At 43.7% G+C, this 22587-nt stretch overlaps 6 protein-coding genes across 7 annotated transcripts; 4 read left to right on the forward strand and 2 right to left on the reverse strand.

The window, feature by feature from the left end:
- Positions 1-205: 205 nt before the first annotated feature.
- LOC127341780 (germin-like protein 8-11) lies at positions 206-1220 on the reverse strand. The gene is made up of 2 exons (XM_051367714.2): positions 1045-1220; positions 206-905 (listed from the first exon to the last, which is right to left on the reverse strand). The coding sequence occupies exons 1-2, from the start codon at positions 1160-1162 to the stop codon at positions 343-345; spliced, it is 681 nt and encodes a 226-aa protein (XP_051223674.1). The 5' UTR covers positions 1163-1220; the 3' UTR covers positions 206-342.
- Positions 1221-1857: 637 nt separating this feature from the next.
- Positions 1858-2869, forward strand: LOC127341779 (germin-like protein 8-8). The gene is made up of 2 exons (XM_051367713.2): positions 1858-2048; positions 2157-2869. Exons 1-2 carry the CDS (start codon positions 1922-1924, stop codon positions 2717-2719), a joined length of 690 nt encoding a protein of 229 aa, XP_051223673.1. The 5' UTR covers positions 1858-1921; the 3' UTR covers positions 2720-2869.
- Positions 2870-6724: 3855 nt separating this feature from the next.
- On the forward strand, positions 6725-9482 carry LOC127341778 (G-type lectin S-receptor-like serine/threonine-protein kinase SD2-5). Its single transcript, XM_051367712.2, has one exon. The coding sequence runs from the start codon at positions 6848-6850 to the stop codon at positions 9362-9364; it is 2517 nt and encodes an 838-aa protein (XP_051223672.1). The 5' UTR covers positions 6725-6847; the 3' UTR covers positions 9365-9482.
- A 3274-nt stretch (positions 9483-12756) lies between these two features.
- On the forward strand, positions 12757-16842 carry LOC127341777 (uncharacterized). Of its 2 annotated transcripts, XM_051367710.2 has the most exons (11): positions 12762-12973; positions 13808-13904; positions 14003-14064; positions 14173-14229; positions 14358-14414; positions 14829-14885; positions 15034-15076; positions 15223-15300; positions 15648-15978; positions 16048-16195; positions 16324-16842. In XM_051367710.2, the coding sequence occupies exons 1-11, from the start codon at positions 12833-12835 to the stop codon at positions 16411-16413; spliced, it is 1161 nt and encodes a 386-aa protein (XP_051223670.1). In that variant the 5' UTR covers positions 12762-12832; the 3' UTR covers positions 16414-16842. The 2 variants fall into 2 exon arrangements, with proteins under 2 accessions (XP_051223671.1, XP_051223670.1); XM_051367711.2 differs by lacking the exon at positions 16324-16842 and having other exon boundaries at positions 12757-12973; positions 16059-16195.
- A 186-nt stretch (positions 16843-17028) lies between these two features.
- On the reverse strand, positions 17029-20474 carry LOC127341776 (pentatricopeptide repeat-containing protein DOT4, chloroplastic). Its single transcript, XM_051367709.2, has one exon. The coding sequence runs from the start codon at positions 20378-20380 to the stop codon at positions 17132-17134; it is 3249 nt and encodes a 1082-aa protein (XP_051223669.1). The 5' UTR covers positions 20381-20474; the 3' UTR covers positions 17029-17131.
- An 87-nt stretch (positions 20475-20561) lies between these two features.
- Positions 20562-22086, forward strand: LOC127341775 (uncharacterized). The gene is made up of 3 exons (XM_071827256.1): positions 20562-20807; positions 21257-21502; positions 21693-22086. Exons 1-3 carry the CDS (start codon positions 20720-20722, stop codon positions 21866-21868), a joined length of 510 nt encoding a protein of 169 aa, XP_071683357.1. The 5' UTR covers positions 20562-20719; the 3' UTR covers positions 21869-22086.
- The last annotated feature ends 501 nt before the right edge of the window (positions 22087-22587 follow it).

The raw sequence follows: 22587 nt of genomic DNA on the forward strand, positions 1-22587 counted from the left end.
ATATTTAGAGCATCAATTGTTTTCACATAGGTCACAAAAATAGTTTTTTCATATAAAACTGTGTGTGAGATTGGGACATGAATATCTACATGTGTTATTATTCATATTTTTTTGACATCCGCATGCCTTTTTATTTAGGCAGGAGCATGTGCTCGTGAGAGTCGATTTGAATTCGCACGTTTATAGTATTTTTTGTGATGTACAATATTGTGCCAACAATTTATTCAACCAAATATTTCACATGTACATGGTATAAGTTTTGCAGATAATAAATACAACAAAAGGATGTAGTATTATGAAACCATATCAAAGCATTCTCCACTTAGTCGATGCAATACTTAATTAGTTGTGGTTGTCTGCCCAGAACTGAGCTTGGAGCCAGTCCACTGTTTTCTTGTCCACCTGGAAGGCCTTGGCGAGAACATCATCTGAGATTGCTGGTTTTGACCCAAACACGGCGTTAGCAATGGTGATAGCCCCAGGGTTTTGGCTGCTAAGTGCAGCAATTGCCACCGCTGGTTTGTAGGGGTTGGGGTTGAATTGGAAGTGGATGAGTCCTTCTGGGAATACAAACACGTCACCCTTATTGAGCACCTTTGACAAGAATTTGTTTTCTGGGTTTGACGTGATGAAGCCGACATAAAGAGTCCCTTCAAGCACGGTGAGGATCTCAGTGGCACGCGGATGTGTGTGCAGTGGGTTCTCACCCAAAGGTGCATAGTCGATTCGCGCCAAGGAGATGCCCAATGTGTTCAGGCCAGGAATCCGCATTACATTGATCAAGGTGACATTAGATCCAACCTTGTTAATTTTGGTGTCCCTTGGCATGTCGAGTTTGGCCGCCAAGAAGAAGTCTTCAGCCTTCACATCCTTTTGATCTTTACAGACAAATCCATTGACAAGAACTGCGTAACGGATGATAATAGCATCAGCTAACTTGGATTAAATGCATGCCAAATATATATACCCTAAGTCCCTAAGAATTATGTATATGAATACTAGCTAACATGTACTTAATCTTCACCCGTTGTTTAGAATGCATACCATGTGAGCTGTTGTCTGCAACGCAAAAGTCTTGGAGAGGGCTTGAATCAGAAGCAATAGCCTGCCACGAGGCCAAGGCAAGAAGAGCAATGAGAAGGAAACATGAAGAGGAGGCCATTTGAGGATTTTGCTGAAAGTGTGTCTGTGGCTACGTTGTATTACTGTGTGCTTTTGCTTTGCGAAGGGTGCTAGGTATTTATAGCAGCAAAAAGAGTAGGTGATCTCTTGAAATGGTCAAGAAAAACGTGTAGAAGTGGTGGTAGTTGATTTAATCTAGCAGGTAGAGTGAGCTGACTAAATAGCCATATGTTACCTTGAATCAATCAACTTTAGGAGGTTTAGCTAAGACATATAACCTGACGTGGTCATAAAGGGTCTTACGTGAATATGTGATAGTACTACTTAAAGGTGATTTTGTGTTACGCTGTGTCAGTGTCAGGCATGACATAAGATGAAGCTAGCTAGTTGATGAACGTTTCTTGCCGTTGAACATGTCATTGTCGTTGGCATGTTGCCATCAACATTGACCCATATATACAGTAGATTGAATTGAATGTCTAATTAACTACTCGATCACTCCTTCCCATAGTATAAGATGCTAGTACATCCATGCATGAGGTGAACCGGCCAGCCAGTTTAACCGCGTTCTGAAGACACGTTAATCACAACAAATTGGCTAGCTGCTCCACAAGAGACCATGTCAATCTACATTGGATACTACTTGGCACGATTGTTAACTCGGTCAGCTACATCTGATCGCTGGAAGCGAGCTATATATATCCATGTAGGATCCAAACATAGAGAATCAGCTACCACAGCACACATACCAAGCACACAAAGCTAATAGAAGCCACCGTCGATTTCTTGAACAGAAAAAATGGCCTCGTTCTCCTCCTCGTGCTTCCTTCTCTTCACTGCTATTCTTGGTGTGATCTCATGGCAGGCGATAGCTTCCGATCCAGGCTCTCTCCAGGACTTTTGTGTCGCGGACAATAGCTCGCGTGGTATGAAGCTAATTCTTGCATCAATTCATTTCAAGTTTCAATCCTCAGTTTTGTCAACCATCATCAATATAACTTCTTAAAATGACTTTGTTCTTTCTTTTGATCCAGTGCTAGTTAATGGATTCGTCTGCAAGGACCCAAAGGTTGTAACAGCGGAGGACTTTTTCCTGGCAGCTAAGCTCGACGTGCCGAGGGACACAAAGATGAGCAAGGTCGGTTCCAATGTGACCTTGATCAATGTCATGAAGATCGCTGGCCTCAACACACTTGGCATCTCACTAGCACGTATCGACTACGCGCCCCTAGGCGAGAACCCGCCGCACACGCACCCCCGTGCCACTGAGATCCTCACCGTGCTTGAGGGCACACTTTACGTCGGCTTCGTCACGTCCAACACTGACAACAGACTCTTCACCAAGGAGCTCAACAAGGGTGATGTCTTTGTTTTCCCACAAGGACTCATCCACTTCCAATTTAACCCCAATCCCTACAAGCCAGCGGTGGCAATTGCTGCACTTAGCAGTCAGAACCCGGGGGCCATTACCATTGCCAACGCTGTGTTTGGATCAAAGCCTATGATCTCTGATGATGTACTTGCCAAGGCCTTTCAGGTGGAGAAGAAGACCGTGGACTGGCTCCAAGCTCAGTTCTGGGCTGACAACCACAATTAATTAAATGATGCATCTGCCACAAATCGTTTGATAATAACAATTCATTCTATGTAATAATAAAGTTGATGTGTATGATCAACATTAATATGTGTGATGTATTGGTTTGATTCAAACATGAATAATATATTGTTCTACTTTCTCTTGTTGTAATATCATGCTACAACCTCAAGTAATGTAGCACGAGACCCTAAGTGGCTTGGAATGGGGAGTGTCGCGCTACACCGAATTTCTAGGGTCCTAGCATAGGTTGCTAAGTTTGTAGGAATTTGTTGCCGAGTAGTGTAGCATCCGTCGGTACAAAAGGTAATATAAAAAGGCATTTATTTTCCTCTGTAGTTCTAGTCCTTCATCTTCTGCTGTTACAAAAGAGAGAGAGAGAGAGAGAGAGAGAGGGAGGGAGGGAGGGAGGGAGCAGAGAGCAGAGAGTGAACACTAACACTTGGTAGCAGAGCCCTAGGTTATGAGATCCCGGAGATGGAAAGTCAAGTAGTGACCAGAATGAGGGAACACCTGGGTATATGGCACCTGAGTGGTTGACATCTCAAATCACTGAGAAGGTTGATGTCTATAGCTGTGGTGTTGTGGTCATGGAAATTATCAGTGGAAGAAAAAAATCTGGACTACTCCCAACCGGAAGGCAGCACACAGCTCATTACCTCGCTGCAAGGGAATGCGGAGAATGGGCAGCTGGAAGACATGATCGATGAAAACAGCGATGATATGCGTTTACACAAGGAGGAAGTGGTTGAGGTTATGAAGCTTGCAATATGGTGTTTGCAGAGTGACAAAAACAGAAGGCCTGCCATGTCATTGGTGGTGAAGTTTATTGAAGAAGAGAGGGATGTGGAAGCCAACTTGGATTACAACTTCTTTGACCTAAGCCCTGCAATCTCTGTTTCAGTTTGTCCGTCCAGTGCTTCCACTAAACCTACAGCATCAATTCTCTCTGCGCCTAGATGAACTTTTAAAAGAAGAACATTGTGCATACAGTATTTGTTATTTCTATTTTGTGTGTACCCGAGAATAAATTTTCATACTGGTGGCAGGAAAGAAATAAATTGTTTTTCTGACCTGTGCCAAAGGTGAAAATATTGATAAATTTGGACAAAAAGTGTTATACTGCAACTCATGTTTCTATATTAGATTTTCCAGATGCAGAAAAATACTTGCTTACAAAGGTGAGGACTGAGGAGTAGTTTAATTAGTTCTGAGAGTTTTTTCTAATAGAATTGGATAAAAAATATAGAAGTGCACTAGTTATATTAGTCCTCTACGTTTATTTCTTAAGAACGGCAACCATTAGTCCTCATTCCAAGTAGGTGGTGCATGCCCATACCCTGAATTTAAGGAAAACAACATGTTTTGAGATAATAGAAATGTTTTTCTCTGCAATCACAAATTTTCAAATGAGATGTGCACCGGTCGGTGCAGAAGCCGGGGGCGCACTCTTTTTCGGAAAAAAATCTCAAATTTTGTAGCAAATACTTGATTGAAAATAACATGACACATGATAAGTGACTAATTGTGAAATTGGAAATAAATACTAAGAGAAATTGAGCTAAGGATGGCACTGGGTGGTATGTACTGATTGGTTAGTCAAATACTGATGCAAAGCAAGAGGTGACAGCTGTAATGTGCCATGGATATTGCAGCTATGCAAATGCATGTGCGAAAAAAAAAAAACTGGCAAAAGTAATAACCTTGTTACGCATGTTATGGACTTATGGTTAGTGCAGAGATGGTCCATAGATGTAACTTCAAAGTTTGATATACAGACACAGCGTGCACATACTGCCAGTCCAATGACTGCAATCTAAATAAGAAGATTCAGAAGAATACTCCTCATTCATGGAGGAGGCGTTTTGGCTCATAGGAGCATGTGCTCCCATTATACAAAATAATTAAAAAACAATTATTAAAATGTAAAAAAAATCTGACATAATTTTTTTGTTGTACATCATGACATTCTATGTTCGTACACAAGTTTTTGCGGAAAAACAACATTTTATGTGGCACGTACAAAAAAGACAAAAAAAATGTACTATACGTAGTCGTGATGGAGCATAAAAAATTGTCTATTTTACAGGAGACACATAAAATATTTTTTTTTTCTTAAAACTTATGTACGAACATAAAATGTCTAGATGTACATGCAAAAAATTATTTTAGAATTTTTTGACACTTCAAAATGTACATTCACACAACGGGTTCATATGCTCCTATGAACCAAAGTGGATTTCCCCTCATTCTTTCGCTTGTTCTATCCTGAGGCATCAGCATCTCAGAATAAGCTTACACAGCTGTGCAAGTTGCCGGCCAGCTATAAATTTGGTGCACAGTCAGATAGCCTACGCAGGGAGGAGCTACGGACGAGCAAACAGGTTCAGAGTACGCAAATACTGCGGCCAAGGTGAAGAACAGGGCAGTTCTCCCTCGGCAGAACACAAGCAGTGGTAGGAAAAGCAATGCAAACATAGCCATTGTACAGAAAGCAGATTTGGTACCTTAGTAATTAGTATATATCAACCGTCAGGGTGCCATTACTCTTCCTCTCTGGTCAGTTTGGTTTCAGCACCTCCAGGATTCAAGGGTGTCGCAGTGAAAAACTAGTGATCAGCACCTCCAGGATTCAAGGGTGTCGCAGTGAAAATACGAATTTGATGGCGATAATTACGTTAAAGAAAAGAAACCCACATGGACGACTAGGACAATGAGGTACTCAAGAACACAGATCAAGCGTCTCAACATTGTTTGCTTTTCAGTCTGTTCGCCATGAGCCTTACTCTCCAGTTCTGTAATCTGCTCTGTATGTGGATGTTTTACCCGGCAGAGCCAGACGTGAATCACACCACACGTTCATGGCCACATAGAGTTGGCATCACCGAACAGGTTGCGTCCAGATGCTTGGGTCTCTGCCGCGACTTCATCAAATGGGAGTGGCCCCCGCCACATGGCCGGGGAGATGAAGTAGGGGTGGTTGAGGTCGACAGCGATATCGTCGTCCGAACCATGGTGATGGTCGGAGGCAATCGGGGAAAAGAGGGCATTTCCCCATGCTCGCTCTCGTCGGTCTTGGGGAGAACCTAGAAAGCGGTGTCATGCCCCAACAACACCCTACACACTGAATTTTCCCGTTTGATTAGCTTGAGTTCTGCTCAACTAGAGCGACTATAAAGCCTACTACAGTTTTGCTACATCCAAGCACATAATAGTCTGATCACGAGCAAAACAACAAGAGCAAGGATTCAATCATAGCCAGTTGAGTTTTCTTTCAACGAAAAGTCAAGGATAGACAGCTCAGTTCACAGCTCACCTCTTCATAAGGCAGCTCCTGTTGGAAAAGTCAAGTCTTCGACGCAATATTCCGGTCACGAATGCGAAGCTTCATAAATTTGGTCTTCGCTGTCTAGCCAGCTCTCACTAGAGATTTACACATCCATCACTATTTGCCTGGTCTATTTGTTAGTCAAAAACGTGCAAATGTCCAGTCAAGAATATCATAATGGAAGAACAATCGTCAGCTACAGAGTGGGCATACTTATAGCATCCCAGATCATAGCTAAGGTCAATAGGTTACATCAGTTGTTCTTGGAAAGCGTCTTCTATCCACAAAAGCTTCAGGTAGTCACAGTGTAAGGAGAAAATGGTGAGGCAACATGACTACCAAATGTAGAACCGTCAATATCCTGAACACGAAGCAATCTTACGCTTCTGAGAGCTGCCTCGCCACCCCACAAGTTCTCTCTCCCCCTCTACATCCCAAACAGAGTCATTCCACAGAAATAGATGTGCCATTTCGTATTGAAGAGAGAAACCCACATGTGATTGTGATAGGCTACTACTTCGTTTTCGCATTACCATGTCATTCAGACAAATTTGACCAAGAGCATAGCTCCATGGGTTCAGTCTGATACTTGATCTCACCAAGTCAAAGGAGTAACAGTGCCAGCACCCATCAGTATGCCTCATCTTGTCTATATGTTACATACGGAACAAGTATCATCAGCTTCAAGTGTGAAAAGTTTTTCTCTTCACCACCACGCCGCAACCCCCACCCACCCACCCACACGCCCTACCACCACCACCACCACCACCAACTCCAACTCCCTCTGCTGCAAACCTGCATGCATGGGTCTTGTAAACTCTCTGTTCTTCGTCCTCATCGCCATCGCAGGTTTAGCCATCCAAGCCCACTGCGATTACAGTGCAGATTACCCTCCTGGTCCCTCTGCAAACTTGTCCACTGTCTGGAAAAGTGGTACAAACCACCAACCAGGAAGTTTTTACACCGTCGATCCTTTGATCACATGCCCTGTCCCAGGGAATCAGAGTCTTATCTTCGCTGCTGGCTTCTACTGCGCAAAACCATGTAACTCATACGTCTTTGGAGTATTTGTAGCTGTTTTTTCAAACCATACAGGCGAATTTTTGCCGAACTATCAGCCAATTTGGATTGTGGACCCAATAGTAGTTGTCTGGTCTGCAAACCGCGACCACCAGGTCCAGCTGAATGCTACCCTCAATTTCACCTCCGGTGGTGATTTGGTTCTTCAGGATGATGACAACAGCCTCGTTTGGTCTACCAACACATCAGGCCAGTCTATTGCTGGGATGACCATCACTGAGCTCGGCAATCTGGTGCTCTTCGATCAACATAACAGGTCAGTTTGGCAGTCATTTGATCACCCCACAGATACTTTGCTTCCTAGGCAGCCAGTGTTGGAAGGAATGATTCTGAGGCCTAACTCCTCCTTTGCAGACTGGACTGTCAGCAATCAATTTTACTTTACTGTTCTTTCTGATGGTCTATACGCTTTTGTTGGGTCAGCCCAACCTCAGCAATACTATGCATTTGCGGCATCTATCGGAAACAACAGATATTTCACTCTTGTAAATGGGAGTCTGGCGATGGTTGATGCATCCTCGTCAACGCTGAAGCCACAACTACTGCTAGATTTCAAACTGCCTCTATCTTCGTCTTTTCAGTGCATCAGATTTGAGTATGACGGCCATCTCAGGGTATATGAATGGGTGGCAGACGAACGGCTGCAGATGAGCTTGGTAGCACATGATTTGTTTCAGTTAGAGTACTGTGATTACCCAACTGCATGTGGGGAGTATGGCATTTGCTCAAGAGGTCAGTGCTCATGCCCGACAGCACCTGATGCAGCATACTTTAGGCAGATTGACTACCGGACACCCAATCTTGGTTGTGCACTGGAGACCCCAATTTCTTGCCAATCTATGCAATATCATCAACTCATAGCTATACCCAACATTTCTTACTTTTATTACAACTATTCCATAGAGGCAGAACTGGGTGACGAGGAGAGCTGTAGGCGCTCCTGCTTGACCACTTGCTCATGCAAAGCTGCCATGTTTCGCTCCTATGGTAATATTAACGGTGGTGGTGGTTGTTCCTTGGTAACAGAAGTCCTTTCGCTGCAGGTCGATCAGTTCAAACAAGTATATCATAACGATTCAGCATATCTGAAGATCCAGGTGAGACAACCACATCAAACAGCAAAGAAGAGAGTGCTTTTAGGTCTCCTGCTTGCAGGATCAATTGCTTTATCCATCCTACTTATTTTTTCCTTGGAGATAATACGAAGAAGGCGAAAGCAAGAAAAAGATGATGAGGACGAATTTGCCAACATACCTGGAATGCCCATGAGATTGACCTTTGAGAAGCTGAAAGTAGCAACCAAAGAATTCAGCGACAAACTAGGTGAAGGAGGATTTGGCTCAGTTTTCAAGGGGCAGTTAGGCGATGAGACTGTTGCTGTCAAACAGTTGGATAGAGCTGGTCAGGGAAAGAAGGAATTCTCGGCAGAAGTTCAGATAATTGGTTGCATCCAGCACATCAATTTGGTCAAGCTGATTGGCTTCTGTGCAGAGAAAACACATAGGCTCTTAGTTTACGAGTATATGTCGAGAGGGTCGCTAGAAAAGTGGATCTATTACAAAGAGAACAATGCTCCCCTTGATTGGTGTACAAGACGCAGGATTGTCACCGACATTGCTAAGGGCCTCTCTTACCTTCATGAGGATTGTAGGCATAGAATTGCTCATCTTGACATCAAGCCACAGAACATCCTCTTAGATGACAGCTTCAATGCAAAGGTGTCTGATTTTGGGCTGTCCAAGCTGATAGACAGGGATGAAAGTCAAGTAGTGACCAGAATGAGGGGAACACCTGGGTATATGGCACCTGAGTGGTTGACATCTCAAATTACTGAGAAAGTTGATGTCTACAGCTTTGGTGTTGTGGTCATGGAAATTATCAGCGGAAGAAAGAATCTGGACTACTCTCAACCCGAAGGCAGCGTACAGCTCATTACCTTGCTGCAAGGGAAGGCAGAGAATGGGCAGCTGGAAGATATGATCGATGAAAACAGTGATGACATGCGCTTACACAAGGAGGAAGTGGTTGAGGTTATGAAGCTTGCAATGTGGTGTTTGCAGAGTGACAAAAACAGAAGGCCTGCCATGTCATTGGTGGTGAAGGTCATTGAAGGAGAGAAGGATGTGGAAGCTAACTTGGATTACAACTTCTTTGACCTAAGCCCTGCAATCTCTGTTCCAGTTTGTCGGTCCACTTCTTCAGCTCCTCCTGCAGCATCAATTCTCTCTGCCCCCAGATGAACTTGTAAAAGGACTGTGTGACATGCAGTTCCATATTTGCTATCGCTGTTTTGTTTGTATCCAAGAATAAATCTTCATATTGGTGGAACAGCAAAAGCAATTTGTTTCACACCTGTGCCTAGACCATGAAAATATTTATTAATTTGGCCAAAAAGATGCTATACTGTACCTTGTCATTCTATATTAGATTTTCCAGAGGCAAAAAATTACTTGCTTACGTAGATGAGAAGCAGGTTAATTACTTATGCAGAGAGTTTCTCCTAATAGAATTAAATACTTCATATAGAAGTGCACTAGTTATATTAGATCTATTTCCTTATTTCTAAAGAGCACAACCATGTCGTCATTCCAAGATGGTGGCGCATGCGCATATCCTGAATTTAAGGCTAAGAGCATGTTTGAGACAGTAGAATTTTTTTCCTGCAATCACAATTTTTTAAGTAAATAATGAACTGAAAATAATATGACACGCCATGAATTTACTAATTGTGAAACGAGAAATAAATACTAAGAGAAGAATCTAGCATAGGGCTGCAGTGGGTTTGTACTGATTTGTTAGTGAAATTCTCAACAAAGCAAGAGGTGCCAGCTATAATGTGCAGTCTTTAGGCCAGCTATCCAAGTGCAGTGCAAAACAAAAATAAAAAAATCTGGCTATTAATAATATTATTACGTATGTTATGGTTAGCGCAGGGATGGTCCATAGATGTGACTTTAAAGACTGACATACAGACATAACGTGCACATACTGCTGGTCCAATCTAAACAAGAAGATTCAGAAGAATACTCCTCATTCTTCAGCTTGTTCTCTGGCATATCCTGAGGCATCAGCATCCCAGAATAAGCTTACACAACAGTGCAAGTTGCCGGCTGGCTATAAATCTGACACAATGTCAGATAGCTGAGGCAAGGAGGAGCTAGGCAAGAGCGAAGGATAGGAAATGCTGTGGCCAAGGTGAATAACAGGGCAGTGCTCCCTCGGCAGAGTACACAAGCAGAGATAGGAAAGGCACTGGTCTGCAACCTGCTTTGCCGAAGAAGAGCTGTCCTGCTATTCGACACCACAAGCATCAGCATCTTCTCCCCTGCCCCCCTACATCCCAAGCATAGTCATCGTATGGGAAGCAGATTTATTTTTCAGTGAGTTCAGTTTTTGAGGGTTTCCTAACCAACAAAAGGGTTGCAGCACTTCGGTTGAGCTGGCTAAGGAAAATTTTAAAATCTTAGCGAAGATTCCCACAAGATGGTTTCTCAGGCTCCTGGTTTACAGCTACATGTACATAGAGAGCATCATTACAAAGTGGATCATTACCAATATTGCCAGGGTCTATCTTATGTTCGTCGGGAATGCAGGCAGGTAATTGCTTATCTAGATATAAAACCTCACAAGATTCTCCTAGATGACAGCTTCAACACAAAATTTACTGACTACTTGCTACCCAAATTGATCAAGATGGATAAGAACGGAGTGATAACAAGAATGAGAAACGCACCAGGATGTATGGTGCCCAAATGGCTCCCTTCACAAATTAGTAACAGATAAGATTTGGACCAATCTGTAAAAATTGTGGCGATGCGCCAAGAAATCCTTTGCAGCAGTCAATAGGACAATCCTACCAAAATACCAGAGCCTAATCATTTCTTTGCAAGGAAGAAACCCCAATTGTTGTCACTAGAGATTTAGGATAAATTAATGACAACCTTTTCAACAACAAGCAAAATAGTTCAACATAATCTGACAACAATTAAAATGTAAGGAAATCACAAGACATACCATAGATGGTGGAAAAATGGTCCACCTTACCATTACAACTTCAAAGAGCAAGATATGTGTATGCTTTGTGCAAGAGCTCCATGAGAATACCTTTACGGTTGGTAGCATATCCTTCTGCCCTTAAGTCTTTTATTCACTATAAATTCTCTGTACGAGCACCAGAAGGGCTTGAGGAAAATGATCCAAGTTGGATAATAGTGAGGAGTGTGGGGCTTGTGAATTACAGTGCTGTTCTCCCTTGGCAGGGATGCCAAGCAAGAAGAATCATGCTTCTGTAGTCCTGTCAAGGGAGAACTGCCCTGTCATTCAATGCCACAAGATCCTCCTCCTTTGCCCTGTCCGTGCTCTGTGTGAATTCATCGTTGTTAATGTATTCCATGGTACGTTTTTCTCCCACTATAATTGTAATCTCAAGAGCAACTAAGAACTGCATGCATATAAACATCGGGAAAATTTGCTGCGGGACACCGTTATTTTTCGGTCTTTTCCAAAACACACCATTGGATTGTGTCTTTGCTCAGTACCATTACAATTTCATGATACGTTTGCTAGAACACACCATATGACCCAAAACGGAAAGTTTAACTCTTTTTGTTTACAAAAATTTCTATGTCTGTTTAGATTGCCCGGTCTTCTAACGCAAAAGACGGGTTTTTTTTCACTATCAGTTCTTATGCAAAAGAGATAATTGGTCGGATCTAAATTATTAGATCGCACCATCAATACTGATTGATATAACTACTGAATACTGATAAAGACACAAAGATTAGCGCTCAACTAGGATCAATATATATACCAGACTCTTAATTGGGAAGGAATCTGCTTAGGAGTTTACCCCTCGGCCACAGAGGCCTGCTGCCATCCATGGCCGCCCACAGATTGTTGTCTAGCGAGGGCGCCGGCGAGAGCGGCTGAGGGCGCGGACGAAGGCCCTGTCGAGAGAGGTGTGTTTTGGCAAAGACCGAAAAATAACGGAAATAACGGTGTCTCGTATCAAATTTTCCCATAAACATATGGTGCCTTTAAGGCTGTAATAGCTAATAACTATGTTCAACTTTAAACTTCAAAGGATCCATATATTTTTCTTACACGCATGAATTCATAAGTATTTATGTTTCCAAAAGTAAAATGTCAAAAAAAAGTGCTAAACTAAATTCGTATGTGTTGCAATTCGTAGACATAATTTCATGGGATTTGACTTCAGAACAAACGAATTCCACTTAAGCTAGAACAACAAAAAATGCAACAAGGTACTGCTCTCGGGAAGACTCCGTGCACTCCGTGCATACACTACTGATGCTGCTACCGAAAACATAAGGTTTCTCTGAACAAGGGGGGGTTTCCGTAACTCACCAACATCTTGTGTAGAGGCCAAAACGCATACTAGAAAGTGGGCGGCGCCCACTAGGGCCCCCCATCCTTCGCCGCTGGTTCCAGGGCAACGGAACCCTAGCTCCGGAGGCGCTGCGTACGAGGAAACTCGCCAGCGGAGTCGCCGGACTTGGGCGGTGGAACGGAAGCCGCTTCGGGGCGGCTCGCTGTTTCTCTGGGGCGGGGTCTGCCCCACTAGGAGCAAGTAGACGGGAGCGGATCCTGACCGTCCAGATTTCAATCGAACGGCCCACGCGTCCGTGCCGCGTCTTCTCAGCCTAGGAGGGTTCTGCGCCGCCGACAGGCGGAGAGAGAAAGGCGTCATGTCCGACACAGAACCGGCGGCGGCGGCGAAGGCGGCGACGGAGCGGAAGCCCCGGCGGCTGCGGGGGCACAAGAAGGGCGCCGTCACCTGCTGCGTCGCTTCCTCCGCCCGCCCGGGCGTCGTCGCGTCTTCCGGCGAGGTACGCTCCTTTACTCGCGTTGGTCTTTCCCCAGGAGAACGGTAACGCACGCCATCCCGTGGATTCGCGTCCCACTTGAGACTATTGTACGAGCGTCGTGTGGCCTGTGAACGTCTTCGCGCTGCTCATAGTTGTAGTAGCCTGGTGTGTCTCGCTGAGGACACCGGTCGAACACCTGGTGGCCATTGGCTGGTGTAGTGGCCAAACTCGTGGCTCACGCCTGCTGCGTTCTGCAATGCTGCAATTGTGCAATCTTGGGATTGGTAGACAGACAGTGCAGCCAGTGACTTTCTTGCTTCTCGGGGTGGGCATCGAGCTCGTCGCCGCAGGATTAACTGTGTTGCGTCTTGTGGATTCCACTACAACTGTACTGTATCTGTATGCAACGACTTTGTGAAGTGCTGAATAAGTTTCTGAATATCCGATGGCCTATTTCAGTCGTAATGGTAGTACAAGTACATGGTGGCATTTTAGTTCGACACTCCACAGTGAATTTCTCGGCATTTGTCTGACATAAATAACCAGCTTTCTAAAAAGGTAAATTTTGGAACGGAGGTAGTATCAAGGATTTATGCTAAGTAGAAAGTACCACGAACCTGAGATGAGTACTGGGACGTGACACGGTGAAACCCTGGTATGCTTCCTAGGACTGTAGGTTGTGTAGGTCTCCTTCCAATTTACGTAAACGTCGCAAATGATCAGTTGTTGATCGTTTTAGGTTATTTACATATCTCAGACATATAATTCCGTACTGCTTGATCTTTCTGATGTTTCTATCCTTTGGGTTAACTCGCTCGTGTTCTAAACTTCTAATAGCTCATTGTATCTCCTTAGGATGGATGTCTGTGCTGGTTTGATTTGCGCACCAAAGATGTTATTTTGACCATTGAGGCGACGAATAAACCTATTTCGTCTATCTGTTTTAAAGCAGGTCGGTAATTCCCTCCAAACATCTCAAGAAGTTCATCACGTTTTTTGGATGGCATGAAAACCTCATACTCTTTAGTGTCCTTTGCTTTCGTTTCATAGGAAATGAAGATTTTGTATATGCATCTGCTGGAAATGAAATTTTGTCCTTCGATGTTCGTATGGTAAGTTGAGCACCCAATTAATATTTCTATTCCTAGTGTTCCAGATTACTATTATGCCACTTGCGGTTGGTTCTTATTGGTAATATGATTAGATTGCTTTTCTTGCAGGGTTCTCAATCAAAGCCACTTGAGACATATAACTACAATAGAGATGAAATCAACCAGGTGTTGTGCTCAATCCTTTATTACAGCGTGCAACGATGCTGTGACAGACATTACAGTGCGAATTTTATCTTGTTATTGGATCTTAGGCTTAACTGAAATCAAATCTAAGTGTTCCGCATTTTATGCAGATTGCTGTCAGCTCTAAAGGCTTTCTTGCCGCTGCAGATGACAGCGGGGATGTTAAGGTATAGAAGATATTTTCGAAGTAATAGAGTTAATTCATTCTAGGTTCAGACTTTCTGTTTTATACATGTAGTTCTGCTTGCGTAGGAACCATGATGAATTAAAACATATATTTTGATTTGCAATGTATAGATGAAAGTGGTCTAAGGGTACTGTCTACCCTCTTTTGTCCAAAAAATGAACTAACTTGATGATGTCATGGATAAAAGTTAGTTCATTTTGTGGACTAAAGAGGGTAAAGGGTACCCTAATGGTGGACCACTTGCATCACTAGGGGACTGTTGAATTTAGGTCTACGCATGTAGGGTGCCCTAGAATCAAGTTGAAGAAACTTGTGTGCAATAGATTCTTAAATCTTTGGCATGATAACTTGTCAATTATTCCACTCTTGAGAAGGTCTACTATTCTTTTCACAGATTGTCAACACCTCTCAAAAATGCTTGTACAAAAGATTGAGGGAAGCCCACACAAGTGTATCCTTATATGTTCTGGATGTTTTCATACATTTTTCATCAAATGACAACGTTTACTTTATGTTTTGTGTATTATTAATCCCCAGTTTAATGTTTCCATTGCCCTGCAACCTGTGTATGGAAGTTGTGCCTTAGCAATCTCTGACAGATTTGCAGCACTGTACAATTCATTCCTTGGAGACCTTGGACAGGTTCTTGCATTGTTTGCTACTCCTTTTTTTTACACTTCTATTTGCTCCTGCTTCTTCCATTTTCTCTCAACTGATAAGAGAGGAAATAGTATCAATATACTTTGGATCTGTTGTTTTAAATATGTATTATCTTCTTCATTCGGCAGTAATTACTGGTGGCCTCGACTCAAAGCTTGCTGTATGGGATTTCTCCAAAGGGCGGACACTATTTTCTATTGATTATGGTACCTCATTGTTCCATCAAAATCTACTACATAGCTTACATTACTTGCACTTCTCCAGAGTGATACTTATGCCTTGCCCTGATAATGATGCATCCTAACAGTTCCTAGTAAATCTCATATAACTTGCTTTAGGCATGTTAAAATGCAGCTCTTATGTGTCTTAGAAACAAGGGTCACATTAGTCGGTGTACATAGCAGGAAAAGGTCTTTTGATTCAATAAAAAGTACTCCCTCTACAGACAAATCCGTGATATCCTTTTCGGGGCGGAGGGAGTAATAACCTCTGTTATTTTTCACTTTTCCTTTCTCCAATGTGGACTGCTAAACGCATTTCTGTTGAATTTCAGGATCACCTGAATTGCAAAATGGCAGTTCTTCTGGTAGTGCAGGGCAATGTTTCAACCCTGCTTTCGTTCACTCCATAGCAGTTTCTGAAGAGGGCATTTTAGGGGGGTTGTACAAAGTTTGTGCTGTTGCAAGGGGGGATGGTGCTGTTGACGTAATTGATTTAGAATATGAACTGGGCCCTGCAAAATCAAAAGGTCCTTCTCGGGCAGGGGCCTCGACCATGAGCTCAAAAAGAACCGATCTTGGGAATGGAAGCAGTAACCAAAGTCAAGGAAAAAGGATCCATATTGATTACACAATGGGTGGACATACTGCAGCAGTGTCATGTGTGTAAGTCCCTTCATTCTCTTTCTGTGTTTTTTAAATAGGTAATTGTTTCACTAATTAGCTGCTTAACAGAGCATTTTCAGCGTTTGGTGAGAAGGGAAAGTTCCTTCTTTCGGGTGGTAATGATGCATCAGTGAAACTATGGGATTGGTCCAAAGGATTTTCTTATGAAACAAACAGCACTAGTGAATTGGTGTTGGATATTGATGTGAAGAAAAAGGTTATAACTAGACCTTCAGTTTGTTTTAATTTATTTATTTTGCTAGATATCATCACTTAACAAACTTTGTTATGCAGTTGAAATTTTAAGGTATAATCGATAATACTGACTTATCCGTATCTTGGCAGGTAAATTGGTTGTGTACTGCTCCAACTGATTCAGATAACCTGATTGTGTGTGACACATCCAAGGTGGTCAAACTGTATAATTTCCCGTAGTTGGAGAAATGTGTGGCATCATTCTACAAACAGTTTCCTGACTGGGTAACACAATATGTTCCCTGGTCATCAGTGCTATGTTGGTGGCCCCGTAGATGGAGAAATGTGTGGCCTCATTCTACAAACAGTTATCTGATCAAGTAACACTACATGTTCCATGGTCATTCTACAATATGTTGGTGGCCCTGGCTCCTGCCTCTTCATATGGATAGGAACCAGCTACACCTAGGCTTGTGAAATGACTGCTCAAGTAGCTGGTTCTCCTTTTGGGACAAAATCTATGAGACTTAGAGGCTCTGCTGACATTATTATATTTTGTAACGAGACCAAATTTATGGTGTAGTAAATTTATGTGCTACCATATGCTGCTAGAGTAGATATGTATGTCTTTTTTGTATGGTGTTGCCAATTAATGGTTTCGGAATGGAATGATCAGGGCTGTGCCAGTATTGCTGATTTTCATTGAAGATGGTGAAATGTGCTTAAATCTTTGGAAACTCAATTCGGCTCCCGGAGTGATTTGTAATAGTTGTTTCTTACAAAGTCATATTTCACTCAACGTTGTGAACGTGATGGCACCCTCTTCATACTGTAATAAGCAAATCAGCATGCTACACTGTATACACGCTGCTATTTCTAGCAACACATGTCCGCTGCTCTAAACATAGTGCAGCTGGCCAGCCGGTTCACAAATTAGTAATTAGGAACTACTGTTTTCTCACCAGTAACCTCTACAAGAGCACCTGCCTTGTTCAAAATGGTGAAACCTGTTTGAATCCCTCAATATGATCTCTCTGCTGCACATCTTGGATATGAACTTGGCAGCCTCGTGGCAGTGAGTGCAAAGCCTTGAGCTCTTCGTCACACGGATCGGACGCCCTTCTGACAAATTCAGCACGCCGAATGCGACAGCGAGCTTTGAACTGTGCCCGCAGAGTGCCTCGCCTTTCACTGCATCGTCGGCACCCATCAGAGTATAGTTTTTCTTTGGGTCGTGGCCTTCTTCCTGCATTCTTGTGGCAACTTCATCCAGGAACTCTGCAATCCTTGCCCCCTGTGGATGATTCCGGTTGTCAGCGACAAAGACCTGAACCTTGCCCCTGACCTCAATCCAACTAGAGCCAGTTCTCTCCCGGAGTCCTCGGCCACCAATCTTGCTCCTGAGCTTCCTTACAGCCTCCCATCTCTCAGCCTCAGCATATATGTTGGCAAGAAGAACATAGTATCCAGTGTTTTCAGGTTCCAGCTCGAAAACCCTCTCTGCCACCTCCTCTGCAAGCTTGATATCCCTGTGAATTCTACATCCACGCAGCAATGAGACCCATATGCTTGAATCTGGCTCGATCGGCATTGAGTCGATGAACTCATAAGCTTCATTCAAATTTCCGGTGTTGATTAGTAGATCAACCATGCAGTTGTAATGCTTCAGTCTTGGCTCTATTTTGTGTTCATGACGCATTGCATCGAAGAATCTCCATCCCTCGTCTCTCAGACCTGAATGGCTGCAAGCATACAGTATGGCACTGAAAGAGGCTGCATCTGGCTCAATGCCACAGATCCTCATCTGCTCGAACAGGGCAATGGCTTCCCTGCCACGGCCATGCATGCCATATCCAGCTACCATGATGGTCCATGAGATGAGGTTCTTGTTGCTCAACCTGTCAAACAACCGCCGGGCTAGTAGTAACGCGCCGCACTTAACATACATGTCCATAAGAGCGTTGGCTACGAAATCGTCTTCCAGGTACCCTCTTCGTAGCGCATAAGCGTGCATCTCTCTGCCTCTCTCCAGGGATGAAAGGCTTGCCGCAGCAGGAAGGATACAGGTCATGGTCACAGCATTAGGTCTGAACTGGAGCAGCATTTCAGTGAACAAACTGAACGCTTCATCGGCAAGATTATTCCTGGAGTAGCCTCCTATCAGTGTATTCCATGATATCATGTCCTTACTCATCACACCATCAAAAATCAACCTTGCTTCTTCCATATTTCCACATTTCGTGTACATTTCCATTAGCGCATTGGCAACAGGGAGAACTTTCTCCATTCCATTTCTGAAGGCATATCCATGGATAGATTTGCCATGTTTCAGCGATTCATTACCAGCAAAAGCATGAAGAGCACTGGTGACTGCAAAGGCATCTGGTCTGATACCTTCTAACCCCATTTCCTGAAATAACCCAGCCACTTTGTCAAAAAGACCAGCCCTGGTATAACTCGTGATTATTGCTGTCCACGAAACAACACTTTTCTGATCCATATTCCTGAATATCTTATTGGTGCTACGCCAATCTGAGCAATTTGAGTACATATCGAGAAGAACATTAGTGAGAGATGTCTCACGGATCAAGCCAGTTTTCACAGAATACCCATGGACTAGTCTCCCTAGAAACCAATGACGCAATTGTGCACAAGCAGGCAAAACACCTAGTAATGTGGCAGAGTCTAACTCATGTCCTTGTAACCACATTCTTACAAACAGCTCAATAGCTTTTCCGTGTAATCCATTGAAAGTGCAACCATTGATGATAGAATTCCAAGAAATGACATCTCGATGAGGCATTCCATCAAACAACAAGATTGCATCCTCGATCCTGTTGGATTTCGCATAGAACGATATCAGTGCATTGCAAACTGCACACTGTGCCCCAAAACCCAGCTTCACAAGATACCCATGCACCACCAGGCCATCCCTACCACCATACAAACTAGTGGCGCACTTTACCAGGCATGAAATGGTGTGTTCATCTGGGGTAATTCCATTATCACGCATTTGCTCAAAAAGAAACAGGCTTTCTTCAAATTCACCAGCCTTTGCATACCCTCCTATCAGCAGATTCCATACATGTATGTTACTTTTCGATGACATGGCATCAAACACCTTCTGTGCATAGCCCAACTCACCACATTTCACATACATGAATACCAATTTGGATCCTAGATCTTCCTCTACTCCTCTCTCCAAAGATTCAAGCTCCCAGAGTAATCCAGTTTTCACAGAGTATCCATGAATCACTCTTCCAACAAGCTCGTAACCTAATTCAGCGCAGGAAGGCAAAACACTGAGCATTGTCACTGAATCGATCTCCATGCCTTCAAACCACATTTTGCTAAAATGCTCAATGGCCCTATCATGCCATCCATTTGAAAAGCAGCCACTGATCACAGAGTTCCAAGAAATAGCATCCCGCTGCGGCATCCCTTCGAACACCCGCAGAGCATCCTCATTATGGCCACACCTCGAGTACAAAGCCATCAATGCATTCCCAACAGCACACTGCGAGCCAAAACCCAACTTCTCAAGGTAACCATGAACCACCTCACCATCCTCGATACTGCCCAAACCAGCAATGCACTTCAAGATGCATGAAATGGTGTATGCATCCGGTTGAACCCCACAGCTGTGCATCTTCCTGAACAGAGATACTCCTTCTCGTAAATCACCAGCCTTCACATAGCCACTCATCAGAGCGGTCCAAACACGCACATCGCTTACTTGAGGTATTTCATCGAACACCCTTCTTGCACTCGCCAAGTCCCCGCATTTCAGATACATCAGCACTAATTTCTGTCCGAGAACGCTGTCCATTCCGTCTCTGCCAAGGCCAGATGCACGGACCAGGAAATGGGCTCTCTTACCGCCCTCCAATGATCTCACCTCGGAGCAGAGCTGGAGGACGGCGCCATAGCTCCGGTCGTCCACCCCGTCCGAGCCGAGCAACCTCAAAGCCTCTGTCAACTCACCCGACCGACACAGTCTCTGAATCTGCAGGTTCACGTCGGACCTCGGGACCCAGTGTGACGATTTCTCGGTGTCCCTCGGAGACGCGGCTGCCTCAAGAACATGGCCGGACGGCGCGAGGACGCTGCACCTAACCCTTGCTCTCTGGCTGGTACTTCTGGGAGGCGGCCATGGCGGCGGGGCTCGGAGGTGGCTGGAAATGGAGGCGGCTGGCGGCGGAGCCATGGCAGTCGGAGGCAGAGGAGTTCAATTTTTTGCCGCGAAATCTTGCGTTGTCGGCGTGGTTTGGTCTAGCTGATTGCAGTCTGCAGGGGATAGCCTTCTGGATTAGGTTGCCTCTTTAGCCATTTGCTCCCTCATATTTCAGAAAAAATCATCATTTTGGAACGAGGGTGTCTATGAAAAGTTTCACGGCATGTATCATTCACCATCTGCATGTGGCTAAGAAAGAGGATAGAGCACACACGGAGTAAAGGAAGAAGAGAGCACTGCGCACTGTCACTCCATTAGAGCACAGCAAGGAGGTCAGTTTCTCTTCTTGGGTGAAGGAAGAAGAGAGAAGAAATGGGAGGAGTTCTCATGCAGCACCACCAAATCGCTCCCAATCTTCTGAGAAAAGATGGCTTCCCCAGGTCATTTGCTTCCCAAAGAGGTGATTCAGAAAGATCTTAGTTATCTCCCATTTCGTAGAAACATTTACATTATTTATGTGTGAGCTCATTCCTTGTGTTCATCGGTTCATGGCATCGTTCTGTCCACATACGAAGCTTCATGCTCGGGGTCCCATTAGTGTACTACTGTATTTCTTATGACATACGGAGTACAAATACAGCCATTCGGAGTAGACTCTGTAACAGCACCCTCTCTTATTTTCAGTCTTTGATTCCTTTCAAATCCAATTGTTCCGGTTTGACCAGATGGTAGCTCACTATACCATATTTTCTGCGAAAGTTTTACATCCAAAAAGGAGAAAAAGAAATCTAACTACTGATCAAAAAACTGCATTTACTAATTGCACATTTCATCAGCTCATTCAATCAGACAAAACTTAAAGCACGGGATTTTGGTGAAGTAGTCTCTGAACTTAGTTTGCATCTGCAGATATCGTTCTCCTTTGTGCTCCGCGCCGAGGTTCCCTGCCGTGCTCATCTTCCATGATCGTCAGATCGGAAGCCAACGGGTCTCTACCGCCAGGAACGGCGGTCAGGAAGCACAGCAAAGAAGAGCTCATCGAATTCTTCAGAGGCATCCAGGCCGCCATTGCCAGGGACTCGCCCAAGGCGTCCAGGAGGACCAGGAAACCATCGCCGGCCGACCTGTTCGAAGACACCGGCAAGCAATCTTATGGTAACTGAAAAACACGGGACTCAAATCATCTTTCTTCGGTTTCTGCATTTGCACTTGCAGAACAATAACGGTTCGTTCTGATTGTAAAAAAAAAAATACATCAAGATTAAAACACATTTTATTTCTTTGTTTCTTTTTGTCGTGGATCATCTGCTTGCCATGCCGCAACCCATAGGTTCATCATGACAATTAAGACGGACTGTCTTCGTTTTTCCAGAGGAAGTATATCAAGATGGGCAGCCAAATCTGGAGGACATGAAGGTGGCCGAGCTGAGGGAGATGGCGAAAGCGAGACAGATGAGAGGTTACTCCAAGCTGAAGAAGGGTGAGCTGATTGACCGTTTGAAGGGGGGTTTGGTCTCATAATTTGGTCCTCCTATGATCCGAACAGGCAGACGTCAGTGACAACTTGGCGTGCTGTACTGACCAAATTGGTCTAGTTAGAATCGATTTTTGTAGCGGATGTTCCGTCCCATCTTCTGTTTTCCGCACACTTTGGTGATATCTTCATTTTACTCCGTGGGAGCTTACTTGGTCAGTTCAATTGCATGGTGAGGCAGAAGCTCCTCGATTCAGTTAATAAAGATTATTTTTTGTGGGTCAATTAATCACATTCGTCCTTAAGGTAGACTCTGGTAATCTCTTTTGTCGATCCACCTTATTGTTTGCCCATTTATGTGGATATGCAACTCAGCTCCAAAATTAGACATGTAAATATTCTTCATGTCTCTTGGTTGTCTGCAAATTTTTATGTAAAAACATAAATATTGTGTGTCACAAAGGTAAATTAAGTGTCAAATTTGGTGCTTGTATAGAGCACTGAACTTTGTTTTCTTAATGGGAACATATATACATATTAATTTTTGCAACAAATCTGCATGAACACATGCCACATTAACACAAAGAAGCACTATATAGAAATTTAGTTTTAAATTTTATTTTACAGTTTTTCGAATTTATTGTGCATTGGGAGCATATTCATGAGACTACTTGTGGAGTACACAAAAAACACATGTCAGGTCACTAATTGACGTGGCTAAGCTAACTAGGTATACCACGGTAGAGCCTTGGATTCCGGTAAGCCC

This window comes from Lolium perenne, chromosome 3, assembly GCF_019359855.2.
Source record: "Lolium perenne isolate Kyuss_39 chromosome 3, Kyuss_2.0, whole genome shotgun sequence".
In the NCBI taxonomy this organism is placed as follows: domain Eukaryota; kingdom Viridiplantae; phylum Streptophyta; class Magnoliopsida; order Poales; family Poaceae; genus Lolium; species Lolium perenne.